General features: G+C 41.7%; 1 protein-coding gene and 1 long non-coding RNA gene across 3 annotated transcripts in view; one reads left to right on the top strand and one right to left on the bottom strand.

Moving 5' to 3' along the window:
- The window catches only part of kif26ba (kinesin family member 26Ba), a 71,206-nt gene that overhangs the window by 27,151 nt on the left and 30,210 nt on the right, over nucleotides 1–13,845 (bottom strand). Inside the window, exons 4-5 of the mRNA XM_078795745.1 lie at nucleotides 8,736–8,908; nucleotides 3,682–3,889 (exon numbers count right to left, since the gene is read on the bottom strand). Of these exons, the coding sequence (XP_078651871.1) occupies nucleotides 3,682–3,889; nucleotides 8,736–8,908 (381 nt within the window). The remainder of the gene's footprint in view (nucleotides 1–3,681; nucleotides 3,890–8,735; nucleotides 8,909–13,845) is intronic.
- The window catches only part of LOC144901627 (uncharacterized), a 34,579-nt gene continuing 29,363 nt past the window's right edge, over nucleotides 8,630–13,845 (top strand). For both annotated transcript variants that reach the window (XR_013629683.1, XR_013629682.1), the window contains exon 1: nucleotides 8,630–8,814. This is a non-coding gene — a long non-coding RNA (uncharacterized LOC144901627). The remainder of the gene's footprint in view (nucleotides 8,815–13,845) is intronic.

Here is a 13,845-nt window from a genome sequence, read left to right as displayed (position 1 = left end):
TCATTCATTCATTTTCAACCGCTTATCCTCACAAGGGGCGCTGGGGGGAGCTGGAGCCTATCCCAGCTGTCGTTTGGTGAAATACGGTGTACACCCTGGACTGGTGGCCAGCCAATCACAGGGCACATATAGACAAACAACCATTCACACTCACATACCTATGGACAATTTGGAGTCGCAAAAATTAACCTAGCATGTTTTTGGAAAACATTGGAAAACCCACGCATGCACGGGGAGAACATGCAAAAATCCACATGGAGATGGATTAGGGTGGAATTGAACTCGGGTCTCCTAGCTGTGAGGCCTGTGTGCTAACCACTCGTCCACCGTGCAGCCTATTGTATGATTCATTAATTAATTATTATTGCCCCAGTACCCACTATGTAGTATGAGTTTTCTTTCACAATATCCAATAACTTTTTCATGAATGTTGTATGATTACCTTTATCATAAGACTCTACTGTGCTAAGGGGTTAGCATACATGGTTCTTTGCCTATGGGGGTTGTTGTGTCTGGTCGGATTACTAAATTATGTATTCAATAACTACAGTAGTGGTATTTCTCCACAACATGACAGTTACTTTGCTGATACTTGACTGATACTGTACACGCATGCTCCCAAACGCCGACTCTCAGCTGTTTGATTGAATTAGCATAAAGTGAGCCGCCACCTCCAACTTATTGGAGAGCATGGAGAATAATGATACCACAGGGGGAGGGTGAGATACACACGCCACTCAGGAAATATCCTCACAGGGATTCAGTTTTAATTTGACATCCCTGGACAGAACCCGTCTGGAGCTCCTCCCACACACACACACACACACACACACACACACACACACAGGTTGATTTCCCCAGGCTTTAACTGTGACGTCTCAATCTGTTTTCTGCCGTATTAACATCAAGGCTGAAAACTAGCCGCCAAGCAGGCCGTGTTGTGCAGGATGTATCTCATACTCGTCCACCGGGGGGATTTGCTGCTCATTTGACATCTTTCATTGTACAATGTAATCCTATAAAATGTAGCCCTGCAAGGTGGAGGGCCGGGCGGGGGGCAGTGCATGCGTGCATGTGTGCAAATGTCATTGCGGCAGGGGGACGCCGACCCCCACTGCTAGTGACATTTTTACTGGAGAAATGTCACCCCTATGTGCATGTGTGTATTTGATGAGGTCGTGCTGAGATCTGATAGATCTTTATAACAGAAGCTTGTTATGTTGGAAATACAACGACGTAGAATATCGCTCTTCATCTCACTCTTTTGCCAATTTCCTCTCCATATCCCAGCGGTAGGGCCTTATCACCATTACAATGCTTATACGGGAAATTTGAGAATTAGCACGAGCAAACCAACATTGACTCTAAATGTGATTGTGCTGCACTTTATGTCTTATCAGAAACAAGGAGGGCTGACCACAACAGCAACTAAGCATGCACTTTGCCAACAGCAATCTGGTAAATATAATGGTTTAGTAGAGTACTTCACATCACTTTCACAATATAACTTGCCCAAGAAAAAGTAGGAAGAAGGAGAGACTTTTTAATTCTACACCTTTCACTTCCATCATTCAGTATGTGCCAGTGAGGGGGTGAAGGTGTCCTATGGTGTTAGGGACAGGAACATGGTAGGACGGATGGTGGTAGATTTCACATGGAGTGGAAATGGCCGTGACTATGGCTAGGCCTGTCACGAAAATGGATATATCGGTAATTATGAGCCATCAATAAATTGACATAAGCGTATGCACGTCTGCTCCATCTTTCTGTGATACACTGGTTGGATGGGAAGAGGGTTCACTGTGCTTCATTCATTCATTTTCTACCGCTTTTCCTCACAAGGGTCGTGGGGGGTGCTGGAGCCTATCCCATCTGTCTTCGGGCGAGAGGCGGGGTACACCCTGGACTGGTCGCCAGCCAATCACAGGGCACATACAGACAAACAACCATTCACACTCACATTCATACCTATGGACAATTTGGAGTCACCAATTAACCTAGCATGTTTTTGGAATGTGGGAGGAAACCGGAGTACCCAGAGAAAACCCACGCATGCGCGGGGAGAACATGCAAACTCCACACAGAGATGGCCGAGGGTGGAATTGAACCCTGGTCTCCGAGCTGTGAGGTCTGCGCACTAACCACTCGACCGCCATGCCGCCCATGGCTATTCCAATCATTAGTAATAGAAGACAAATAATAATGCTTGTTTCCGAGGTGATGTCTCACTCCTCTAGTTCTCTGTCCCACAAAAGACAACTGTTGTTTGATTTCTTCCTCTATACCCATTTGCTTTCCTACACAGACACGCTCCGACGCACAGTCAGTCAGCCTGACAATGTGCAGGAGGGGGTGCCACTAAAAACTCATTACATGGACAATCGATATTGCACACACTTTAGAAGCATGAACGCCCCCCTACCTCCCCACCTCATACACATCTACACACATTTCATCAACCACGGGCACGGGTGACAGATGACTTTTGTCAGGCTGAGATGTGTTACCATGGTAACCATTAGGCATATTTTCGGTATGGCGGGACAGGGGTTACACACACATCAGAGAAAATCATCCAGTGGTGGTCAATATTTTGAAATATTTGTGATACAGTGACTTGAACTCAAAATCGCTTAAGTTTCTTGTAAATCACAATGAAAGCAAATACATTAGTGGATCAAACTTTGTCCATACAACAAAAAAGTGTACTGTATAAGGGCAATGAATGTCGCCCAAAGACGGCATCAAGCATTGATGGGAACCGTTTGGGACATTCGGATTCTCCCGGAATATGGTGACCAATTCAAATATCCAACTAACGTAATGCTGTGTAATTTACCTGACGTTAATGCTAGCTTTAGCCAACAAGTTGACCAAAAAAAAAAAACAATTAACAAAACTAGACTAGCTGCACGACGGACGAGTGGTTAGCGTACAGGCCTCCCAGCTAGAAGACCCGAGTTCAATTCCATCCTCTGTATGGAGTTTGCATGTTCTCCCTGTGCACGCGTGGGTTTTCCTCCCACATTCCAAAAACATGCTAGGTTAATGGCGACTCCAAATTGTCCATAGGTATGAATGTGAGTGTGAATGGTTGTTTGTCTATATGTGCCCTGTGATTGATTGGCTGGCAATCAGTCCAGGGTGTACCCCGCCTCTCACATGAAGACAGCTGGGATAGGCTCCAGCACGCCCTGTGACCCTCGTGAGGATAAGCGGTAGAAAGTGAATGAATGAATGACTTTGGTTAGCACCTGTTAGCGGTTAGCGTTCTGGACTACAAAGCAAACCCCCCATCCGGAATATAAAGTGCTCAAGCCAAAATCAGTATGCAGATCAAAAGATGCGCTGTGGCGACGCCGTACTCAGGAAAAAGCCGAGAGACACAAACAAACTTTTGATGACCCTGCCTATGAAGAGAATAGGAGTCGAGAATCGTTAGGAACCGGCATCAAAAAGAAGAATCAGAACTGGAATCGCTCAAATACAAATCCAATTCTAGTCGCCAGTTAAGCTAATGTGCAGAATATGCTAATATATGCCCAACAGAGATTCCAACCAGCAATTCTTGACTGTGTGGCAAACATGCTAACCACTTGGCTAAAGCGTGGGCCTATATTCAAAATAAAAAGGGACTTATTTCACAAAATAAAATGTAAATATATATGATATTTCACTTACCTTTCCAAGACCAGGTGTGTCTTTGATCTTATTGGCTGCACGGAGAAGGCAGGGCGGAGCTGGGGGTGGGGCGATCAAAAGGGCGGAGCTAAAATTAGTTGGGAAAAGATGGGAGTCGCACGTTGGTGAGGATGTTGTCACAGGCACCGGCACTGTGGCGGCCTTCAGCTTCTTCTTCTTGGATGTTAAATTCAGTTTTTGTGCGGCTCTGACAGAAAAGCAGAAGAGAGAAAGAAAGTTATTAATTATACCAAAACATAATAAATGATAGAAAAAAATTTATATATATTTGTGTTGTATCTATTGCTAACTCAGATGCTCTTTCTTTGTTCTATTCATTCATTCATCTATTGGACTGGTGGCCAGCCAATCACAGGGCACATATAGACAAACAACCATTCACACTCACATTCATACCTATGGACAATTTGGAGTCGCCAATTAACCTAGCATGTTTTTGGAATGTGCGAGGAAAGCGGAGAAAACCCACGCATGCACGGGGACAACACGCAAATTCCACACTGAGATGGCCGAGTGTGGAATCGAACTTGAGTATCCTAGCTGTGAGGCCTGCACGCTAACCACTCATCCACCGTGCAGCCTTCTTTGTTCCATTGTTTTAAATATTTTAACGGACACTGAACACACACAGGCACAGTAAAACATTGTAATAATTAGTAAATGAAATTACATGAACATTATTCTAGAAAAATGAAGCGCTCACATCGTCTAAATCCTGCAGTTGTCCGTGTTCAGATATATTAGAGCGAGACAGAAGACCCGCTGCCCTCATGAACACTCGGTCAAAGAGCTATATTCTCACACCATTGGCTTTCAATTAAGTGCAGCAGGTTACAGAGATGAAAGCGAGGTAGGGGGTCGGGGGGGTTGGCTCGAGTGAGAGACTGTGGAGATGGCGAGGCTGGAGTGCAAAAAGAAGAGTCATGTGGACTGGAATCGTAATGGTGCAGAATTTTCTTGAAGAACAAGGGGTGGACATCGACTTGTAATAAGATAATAGAATAGAATCACAATCTATTTTAGCAACCTATCATACTGGTGGACCAGCCAGGAATTCCCAGTCTGTGTGAAGATGCGTGCTAATGTTGCTTGTTAAACTTCACATTAATTACTGATGAGTGCAAGCTGAATTTCAGAGGCCTGAAAGAGACCAAAAGGTGAAATACTGGGCAGATTTATAGATGCAGTCACAGAAAAACACAACTAATTGGCGGGTTTTCATGACAAGTGTCATGGGATTTGGATGAGTGGATTCCCCCCCCCCCCCCCCCCCCCCCAATCTTAGTCTAAAGTGAGGGGCACTTGTTCTCTATCCATCATCACCTCCTCTGTCACCCTCCATCCATATATGTCCTCCATTGTCTTTGTTCATTCCTCCACTCATCTCCAGCCTTCGCTGTTCTGCCGTCACGTTCCGGCTTCAGTCCGTGGCATAATCAGCCCACCAGATCTTCCCCTGCATTTTAAATCCTTTCTCCTCAATTATTCTTTATCCTCTTCCACCGCTCTTCCTTTCACCTCCCCTCGCTGCCTTTCTCACCCAACCAGTCCACACAATATATTCAACTACATTCCCAATTTGGAATTACAATAACATTCAGTCAATAGCCAAAAAAACAATTAACAAGACTATAGACTGATACATCACAGCATATCATATCAATCCACCTGTCATTTCGAAGGTGTGTTTGGGTTTGCTAAGGGAGATGATGCTCTGCTTCACAATGTCACAGCACATGTTGGAATCCATATTTCCACTCAATGACCCGTAGTTCCGCGGTGTCAGCAGCACTCATGCAGTCCATGATGCGTGATACTACCACCACCATGTTTGATGCCCGTATAGGTAAGAATTATCTTGCTCCTCATTTGTGTTGCCAGCTACGTAGACAATAAAGGCTATGTGTTTTCAGTGGATAGTAAATGTATAGTCCAGGGGTCTCAAACTCAATTTACTTGGGGGGCCACTGGAGCTAGGGTCTGGGTGAGACAAAACACGACTATAGTCACATCTATACTCTTTTTATTTACAACATATTGCGCAACTGCAGGGTCTTGATACATATGCTAACTCGCAAACTAGAGAGCTAGCCACCTAAATTGTAGCCTTCAAGTTATTTCCTTTAAACTTAAAAAAGCCAAAAACTTACCACTTCCACACGGATAGGGAGGACAACTATTAACAGTTATTTAACCTTTAACATGAACATTAATCAAACGTAGTAATTTTCTGGGTACATGATACCATACAGCATCCATATCAAACTTGCGCGGGCCGCACTAACATGAAACTTTTATATCAAGGCCGGGGCCTCAAACTAGTGTCCTGCCACATTTGGCCCGCGGGCCGTGTGTTTGAGACCCCTGGTATAGTCCTATACAAGCTGTACATTGACTACTCCAAAGTACAATTTCTATAGTGTTGCCCCTTGAAGAGATGGACAAGACACTGGTTAGCTGTTATTTGGGTAAGTCCTTATTTTAAGTCCTTATGTTACATGTTGTCATGGTAACAGTAATGACATGCAGTTAGGGAACAAATGTCACTCTCGGTAAAACGGTAGGATAAAAAAGAGCCTCCCACGTAACTAATAGCCATCCTCTATCCAAAATAACACCACTTTTCCAATTCTGCAATTCACTTGGGGCCAATTCATTTACTCTGGTACTCACACATACACACACACACACACACATACACACCACAAATCACAAATCCCCAAAGATCCAATCGGCAGAGCATGCCAAACGAAAAAAATCCTACACCGATAGAAACTCCCTTCCCCCTTGTGTAGGAGCACACACACACACACACACACACACCTAGCAAATACAGCTTGTCTCCATCCTTTAGAGCCACTCAGGACGACAAGGGGGGGGGGCACCACCGTATGAGAGTGACATATTCACAGAGCAATTGTCACTAATGAAAGATATTAGTCATACACGCATTAGCAGGAAAAGGAAGGTCAGCGTGGAGCCAGGAGGATTGGAGGCAGGACTTTCAGGATGGCTCGGAAAAAAGAGAAATGAAAGAAGTAGGGGCATAGGCATTGAACGGGGGGAAATGGACACAGGGATTTTAGCGCATGTGAGTGTGTGTCTAATAGGAGTGTCTGCATGCAATCCACGTGTGAGAGTAAATAGCATGGCAGCCGTGGGATTTAGCGGTCGGGCATGGCTGCATCCAACATATAAACCTATACATACAGTCAGCAAAGTGGACAATAGTTTTGTCTTGGCAATTAGTCTCATCGCACACACACACACACACACACACACACAGGTGTCAGATGTGTGAAGGTCACATTTGGAACAAAGGAATCATTTTGTTCCTTTAGATGTCTTTAAGAGGACACGTCACAAGCTATCCAATCCAATTACCCAAAAAGAAAGAGAGGAGTGACACCTGCAGCACTAACAATATGTTCTTTCACTTTGGGGGCTTGAGAAGCAGTCCAAAGACAGCTGGAATGTCAGCCAAATCCGTGTTTGTTGGTGTAAAATGGCCTTGCCGCCTCACTGGTCAAAGGTCACAGAAGAAAAAACGTCCCAAAACAGCATGATCACACGTGTTTGTGTGAGTTAGACTAGACTAGACCTAGTTGATGTTTGCTAAATACAAGGATGAAGAGTCTTGAACCAGTCATGATGTGCTATATATATCACTATATTGACACTTACTATGGTACCCATTATGTTATTGTATGGTCATATCACCTCGTACTTCGGTACGGGACAAAAATAAAATTAAAAAAAATAATAATATTTTTTAAACATTAAACATCTTTGAAACTTTGAAAAACTTTGAAAATGTACACAAAAAAAAGAGTCTTGAACCAGTCATGATGTGCTATATATATCACTATATTGACACTTACTATGGTACCCATTATGTCATTGGATGGTCATATCACCTCGTACTTCGGTACGTGACAAAAAAAACAAAAAAATAACTTAAACTATATTAGGAAAGCAGGAAGTGAACAAATGTAACAGTTACTGTAAAAGTACCAGATGGAGGGGTAGGATTTAATAAGCTTTGCTTCTTCCTGCTCCTTTTGGACATGTGGAACTGTGAACTGATTATGGGATGCATTCAATTGTAATCTGATGCATGTTCAAATGAAATAAAACCATTACCATTACTTTTGCTATACAGGCTGGCCATGCATTAACATTGCAATGCATCCACAAGCATCGTCATTGGAATTTAAGAATTAGCAAGGGAAGAGGAGGGGTATGAAACAAAAAAGAGTGACCTTTGAATCCATGTTTTGAAGTATAAAACTGTACTATGTGAATTTCAACAGCGCCTCAGCTACTTTTAACACAAAGATAGCCTTTGATAGCATCAATTATTTATGGTTCATTTTCAGCTTCCCATCCATAGTCATCAATAATTTATCCACAACGGTCATGTCATATTGGCCTCGTGTCTGTAGATGTGGTACCTACATCTTTACAAGGGTAGGCTTAAATAAGCTCTGCTTCTTCCTACTTCTTTTTGGGGAAGACATGCCAAAGGGGTGTCCAGATCGTGCGGGCTTAAAACGTGATAGGATGACTTGTAGACACTAGGCCTGGGACGATAATTAATTAATTAATTAATTAATTAATTGCAGACTCCAAATTGTCCATAGGTATGAATGTGAGTGTGAATGGTTGTTTGTCTATATGTGCCCTGTGATTGGCTGGCGACCAGTCTAGGGTGTACCCCGCCTCTCGCCCGAAGACAGCTGGGATAGGCTCCAGCACCCCTGCAACCCTTGTGAGAATAAGCGGTACAAAATTAATTAGTTAATTAATTACTCACGCAATAAACGAAAATTAACTTGATCATTTTGCCGGCTTCAATAGATTGCCATGTGCATATGTTTCTGTTTACCTAGAAAATGAATACAGCATCTTACTCTGACAATCAGTAACCCAATAAAAACTAACCTCGCACCCATTTTGGGTTCCAACCCTCATTTTCTGCCAAAACTCCAGATATTCAAGCACATGTTCAACGGTGACCAAGTACATCTTACCTGGCAAAGAATGAGGCAGCAGTGGAGCTGGTGGTCTGTGCCGTGGTGGTGGTGGTGGTGGTCGCCAGACTGTGTGAAGGTGAGTTTGTGTGTGAAGGTGAGTTTGTGTTGTAGCGGTTCAGGGCAGCCTCGCTCAAACCTTCCCTGGACGCCTCCGAGACCATCTGAGAGATCTGATCAAAAGACAGAAAGAGAAGGAAGCTATTAAGAATGATCCAAGTTCATCTGGGTCATGATGAGTTTTATTGACTTGTGTTTTGATGTTTGGATGGAAAACTGGATGGGACACCAACCACAACAGTACCAGGGAAACTGCACTGAAAACAACAAAGACGATATGTGAGGGGTTCAAATTAGTATACTACTCATTCTTATCCCCTTCCACTATACATTTAAGATTCCCTGTAAAGTAGGATGAACAGTTCAGTTTGGTTCATATCATTTTCAAGTCTCCTTCAGTGTATTTACAAAAGGAATAACTACATCAATGTACTCATTTTCCTTAACTTTTAGGTCCTTCTTGGTTCCATTTACAGTACGGTATTGATATAGGCCCCAAAGAACGGGAAACTCTGGTCTGTAGGACTTTTAGTAAAACTTCACAACTGAAATAAATTTACTCCTGCAAAGCCATTTACTTAAATTGTCCATAGGTATGAATGTGAGTGTGAATGGTTGTTTGTCTATATGTGCCCTGTGATTGGCTGGTGACCAGTCCAGGGTGTACCCCACCTCTCGCCCGAAGTGAGCTGGGATAGGCTCCAGCATACCCCTGTGACAATTGTGAAGATAAGCTGCTAAAGTGAACCATTCTAGTTTTTAAATACGTATAGAAAAAGGCAAATATAATCTTTTCATAACAAACCTTTAGCTATGCTAAAATCCCCGGCTAATAACAAAAGAACAAAATATGAAGGAGTGCCTGGTTTAAGAGGACATTTTAAAATGTTTTACATTTAAAAACTCAAAAATACTTTAAATTAAACATGGAGATACAGCTCAAATCAAGTTGATATCGATATCAACGATATGGTTGGTTTTGAGATTGTAATTATTGATATTTTTCAAATATCGATATATCACCCAGCCCTAATGTTTACTCTGCTGTTTCCTTGGCAACTCGGTGCTAAAGAGGCAAAGTTATCCACTGCGTCACACAGCAGACAAAGGACAAGGAGAGATGGCAAAGACACAATAAATTTCTACAGATTACAATTCAATATCTTCCAAATCATGTGTTTATCAACAACTGCTGAAGAAAGATAGAATAAGTGTGTGTACGTATGAGAAGAGAAAGAGGGTGGTGAGCCATTACTGAGACACATATGGATTATTGATTATAGTTCTTTATGTTCTTCCACTGCTCCAATAAAAGACCTAATAGCTTACCTTAGAGTAATTCTGCAAGCACGCGCACGTATGTATGTAAGTATGCTTTTGTGTAGCTTTGCGGCTGTGCATTGTAGTCCGTGGCTGTGTGTGTGCGTGTGTGCATATTTACTGCTAAAGGGTTCACAGGGTCCACCCATGCAGCAGCCTGCTGCCTTGATAAATCACCGATACTAAATGAGATGCCTGTATAGTTTATACCACACTCCTCTTTGCAATGACGCCCATTTCCCAGGTCCTAACTGAGCTCTCCAGTGCTGCATTATTAAAGCTGTGGTGACCGCTTACAACACAGGTCGACCGGGCCATTTGGAAAGCCTGCGCATTGTGCACATTGCGTATTCTATTCATCAAAGATCATTACACCATATAACCATATATCCTCTAATAATGCACGGTCTCCTCTAGATGGAATTAGTCACTAAGTGCATTCTGGCAATTGCAACTTTCTTTGCATCCATTATGGATCAATCAGAAAAGTAGCGATTGGGGGATAACTGTGTTAGTTAGCAAATAACTACATAGTCAACCGGTGATGATGTCATAGATGGGCGACAGAGCTGGGGGGCAATCATTTCTAGTTTCGGTGTTCATTTTGAGTATGCTAACATTTTGTACAACCGCAGTTGGATAATAACACAACATATTGTATGCTAACCCGGAAATGTACTTGAACCGAGGCAACATTTTTGGTAATGGTAATGGTTTTATGTCATTTGAACATGCATCAGATTACAATTCAGTGCATCCCATAATCAGTTCCACATGTCCAAAAGGAGTAGGAAGAAGAAAAGCTTATTAAATCCTACCCCTCCATCTGGTACTTTTACAATCAGTAACTGTTACATTTGTTCACTTCCTGCTTTTTTTTTGTCACGAACCAAAGTACGAGGTGATATGACGATACAATGACATAATGGGTACCATCGTAACTATCATGACTGGTTCAAGACTCTTTTTTTGCGTACATTTTCAATGTAAACCAAAATACTGTGGTGCCACTGTACTGGTTTTCCTGTAAAGTTTGCTCAGATTTGAAATGGTTCATATGACCGTTTTCCAAGTGGTCCAATGTTTAGCATCGGCAAGACCAATGTGCAATTGAAAACCACCTGAATGATAAACGGAAAACAAAACATGCCGTAATCAAGACAGCAAGACATATTTGCACAATTATCATGTTCCTTCTCGGTCTTGCTTTACTCTCTTGTAAAAAAAAGTTATAAAAGTTGTCTAATCCGTTTTATTACGATCCAAAGTGTATTTCCCAAACGTTCACCTCCCTCATCTGTCTCTCTTAGATGTATTATATTCTTCCATCTGTTTCCAACCACAGGCCACACTAGTGTCAAACAACAGATTGTGGTCTGAAGTTTTGTACCGGTGTAAGGATGAAGAGCAATTGTGTGTGTGTGTGTCGGTGTGTATGTGTGTGGTCTGGTTTGCTTTTATCAGGGGGAAAACACATGCAATCTATTAAACAATCTAACGTCTTTACTGCAGTCGAGTAGAAGCAGAGAGACAGTACGGAGGAAGGTGCATTGAAAAATAAGTGGGACAACCAAACAGGATGTTTCTCGTTCATTGGAGGTGTACCAGAAATTTTAATAGTTCCAGGGGTGAATTACTACCTGTAGGAACCCCCTAGCACTACAAGGTCTTCCCAAAAAAGGCAACAGTGAGATTAGTCATACTTTATTGTACTATTACTACACACTGACCATATTTTTTTTTTGATTAATCTTCTCCCAAAAATCAGTGAAAGTCCTCATCATCTGCAATTTCGCCATCAAACATGCCGGGTTCCCTCTCACCATTGTCAGAGTCAGTCTCGTTGTCAGGTGGCCGTTCAGCAATGATGCTGGCTTTCGCCAAAGCTTGGATAACAGTTAAAGTTAGCGGCCTCCGTGTTCACAAGATATGTGCTGTACGTATTGCATAATGTCCTCTTAAAAGCGGACGTTTGAAAAAAGATAAATCGCTGTTTATTATCAATTCCTATAAAATTGAATTCGCAGCTAGCAGCAACACCGGAAGTCTTCCTAAGCACTTGTGACCAACCACAGCGGAGAGTGTATGCTTGCAGGCGGCCATGGGTGGATTAAATTAATACGGACCGTTTTCAAAGAAATAACAGCTAGAATAGGTGCAGATTCTGGAAGATCTAAACAGCTTTCTGTGCTGTAATAAGGCCCCTTTTAAAAATATTGAAATTCTACAGCATTTTTGAGTAAACTTTGAGTATCAATCTCAATGCTGAGCCGACTGTCCAGGTTTTCAGTAATCAAAATATGGTCACCTTAGTAAGATATCATGTCTAGAAATACACTAATACAACAAGAGTGGTGTCCTGGCTGGTCCAACAATATTATCATGGTAGGTAAATAGAGGTTGTCATAGCAATAACCTATTATATAAAACATTATATTCCCCTTATGATAAGTTAGTGTACCATCCCAATAATTTTTTATTTCATACATTTCGACATCCACGTCCTTAAACCTTCTTATTCCTAACTTTAGATTCTGACACCTGGAAGACTGATATTAGTCAGTGAGGAATATGCCTTATTGTTATGTTCCCTCCTGCCTTGTTAGAAATCCATCATGTACTGTATCTTCCTCTACTACTCTCCACTATTGTACCTTTTCCTCATATTCCACTCTAAAAACCATCTTTCGATCATCTCTTGGGCAGCCCCCCCCCCCCCCTTTAGCTTCCCGTCTCTCATGGGTGAGTCTAAACACGGGTGATTTATTATTCTGCTCTATTTCTCCTCTGCCACCAACCCACCATTACTGTCAAAATTTACAGCAAGAAACATTGACATAGCACACCTCCCAGCAGCAGAGACACAATCTCTGACAAAGACGTGCGCACTTGCAGGAAACACATGCTTAGTGAATGGACTGGATAAAAACATCGTACACGCACCGGGCGCTTCATTAGGTAAACCTGCACAATCTAATGAGATAGGAACGATGTGGAAAATTATGACTTTACAAAGGTAATACTGTTTAAATTAAAAATTAAATGCTGAACGTTTGTGGGCGGATTTAAGAGCTAAAATAGTAATACAAAAATATGCTTTCTGACTGTATTGTTTGAAATAATGGCACATAGTTCCAAAAATAATATCCCTTTACATGAAATTTAATGTAATTATCGTTTTAGTTGCACATCGAATCGTTTACCACAAAGACATTTCCTCTACTTATTAAAGATAAAAACTTATTTCCATCTACAATTAAATACGATTAATTGTGAGTTAACTATGGAAAAACTAAAAATGTGATTAATTGTGATCAAATATTTTAATTGATTGACAGCCCCAATATATATATATGTACCGTATTTCCTGGACTATAAGTCGCACAAGTCCAAAAATGCATAATTAGGAAGAAAAAAAACATACATAAGTCGCACTGGAGTATAAGTTGCATTTTTTTGTGGGTAATTTATTTTAACTACTTGACCAAAACAGACATTACGTCCTCTTGGAAGGCAATTTCTAATATTAATAAAAGAATAGAGAACAGGTTGAATAGGTGTAAGATATGCTAACATAATGGTTATTCAGCTACACTAAAAATAAACATGATCAGAATAAGTGTCCAGTGTTTATGTAATATAAACTGTTTTTTCATTTATAAGTCGCTCTGGAGTTTAAGTCGCAGGAACAGCCTATGAAAAAGTGTGACTTGTAGTCCAGAAAATACGG

Source organism: Doryrhamphus excisus, linkage group LG13, assembly GCF_037039965.1.
Source record: "Doryrhamphus excisus strain RoL-2023G ecotype Guam linkage group LG13, RoL_Dexc_Guam_v1.1, whole genome shotgun sequence".
Taxonomy (NCBI): domain Eukaryota; kingdom Metazoa; phylum Chordata; class Actinopteri; order Syngnathiformes; family Syngnathidae; genus Doryrhamphus; species Doryrhamphus excisus.
This window is presented reverse-complemented; position numbering and strand designations above follow the sequence as displayed.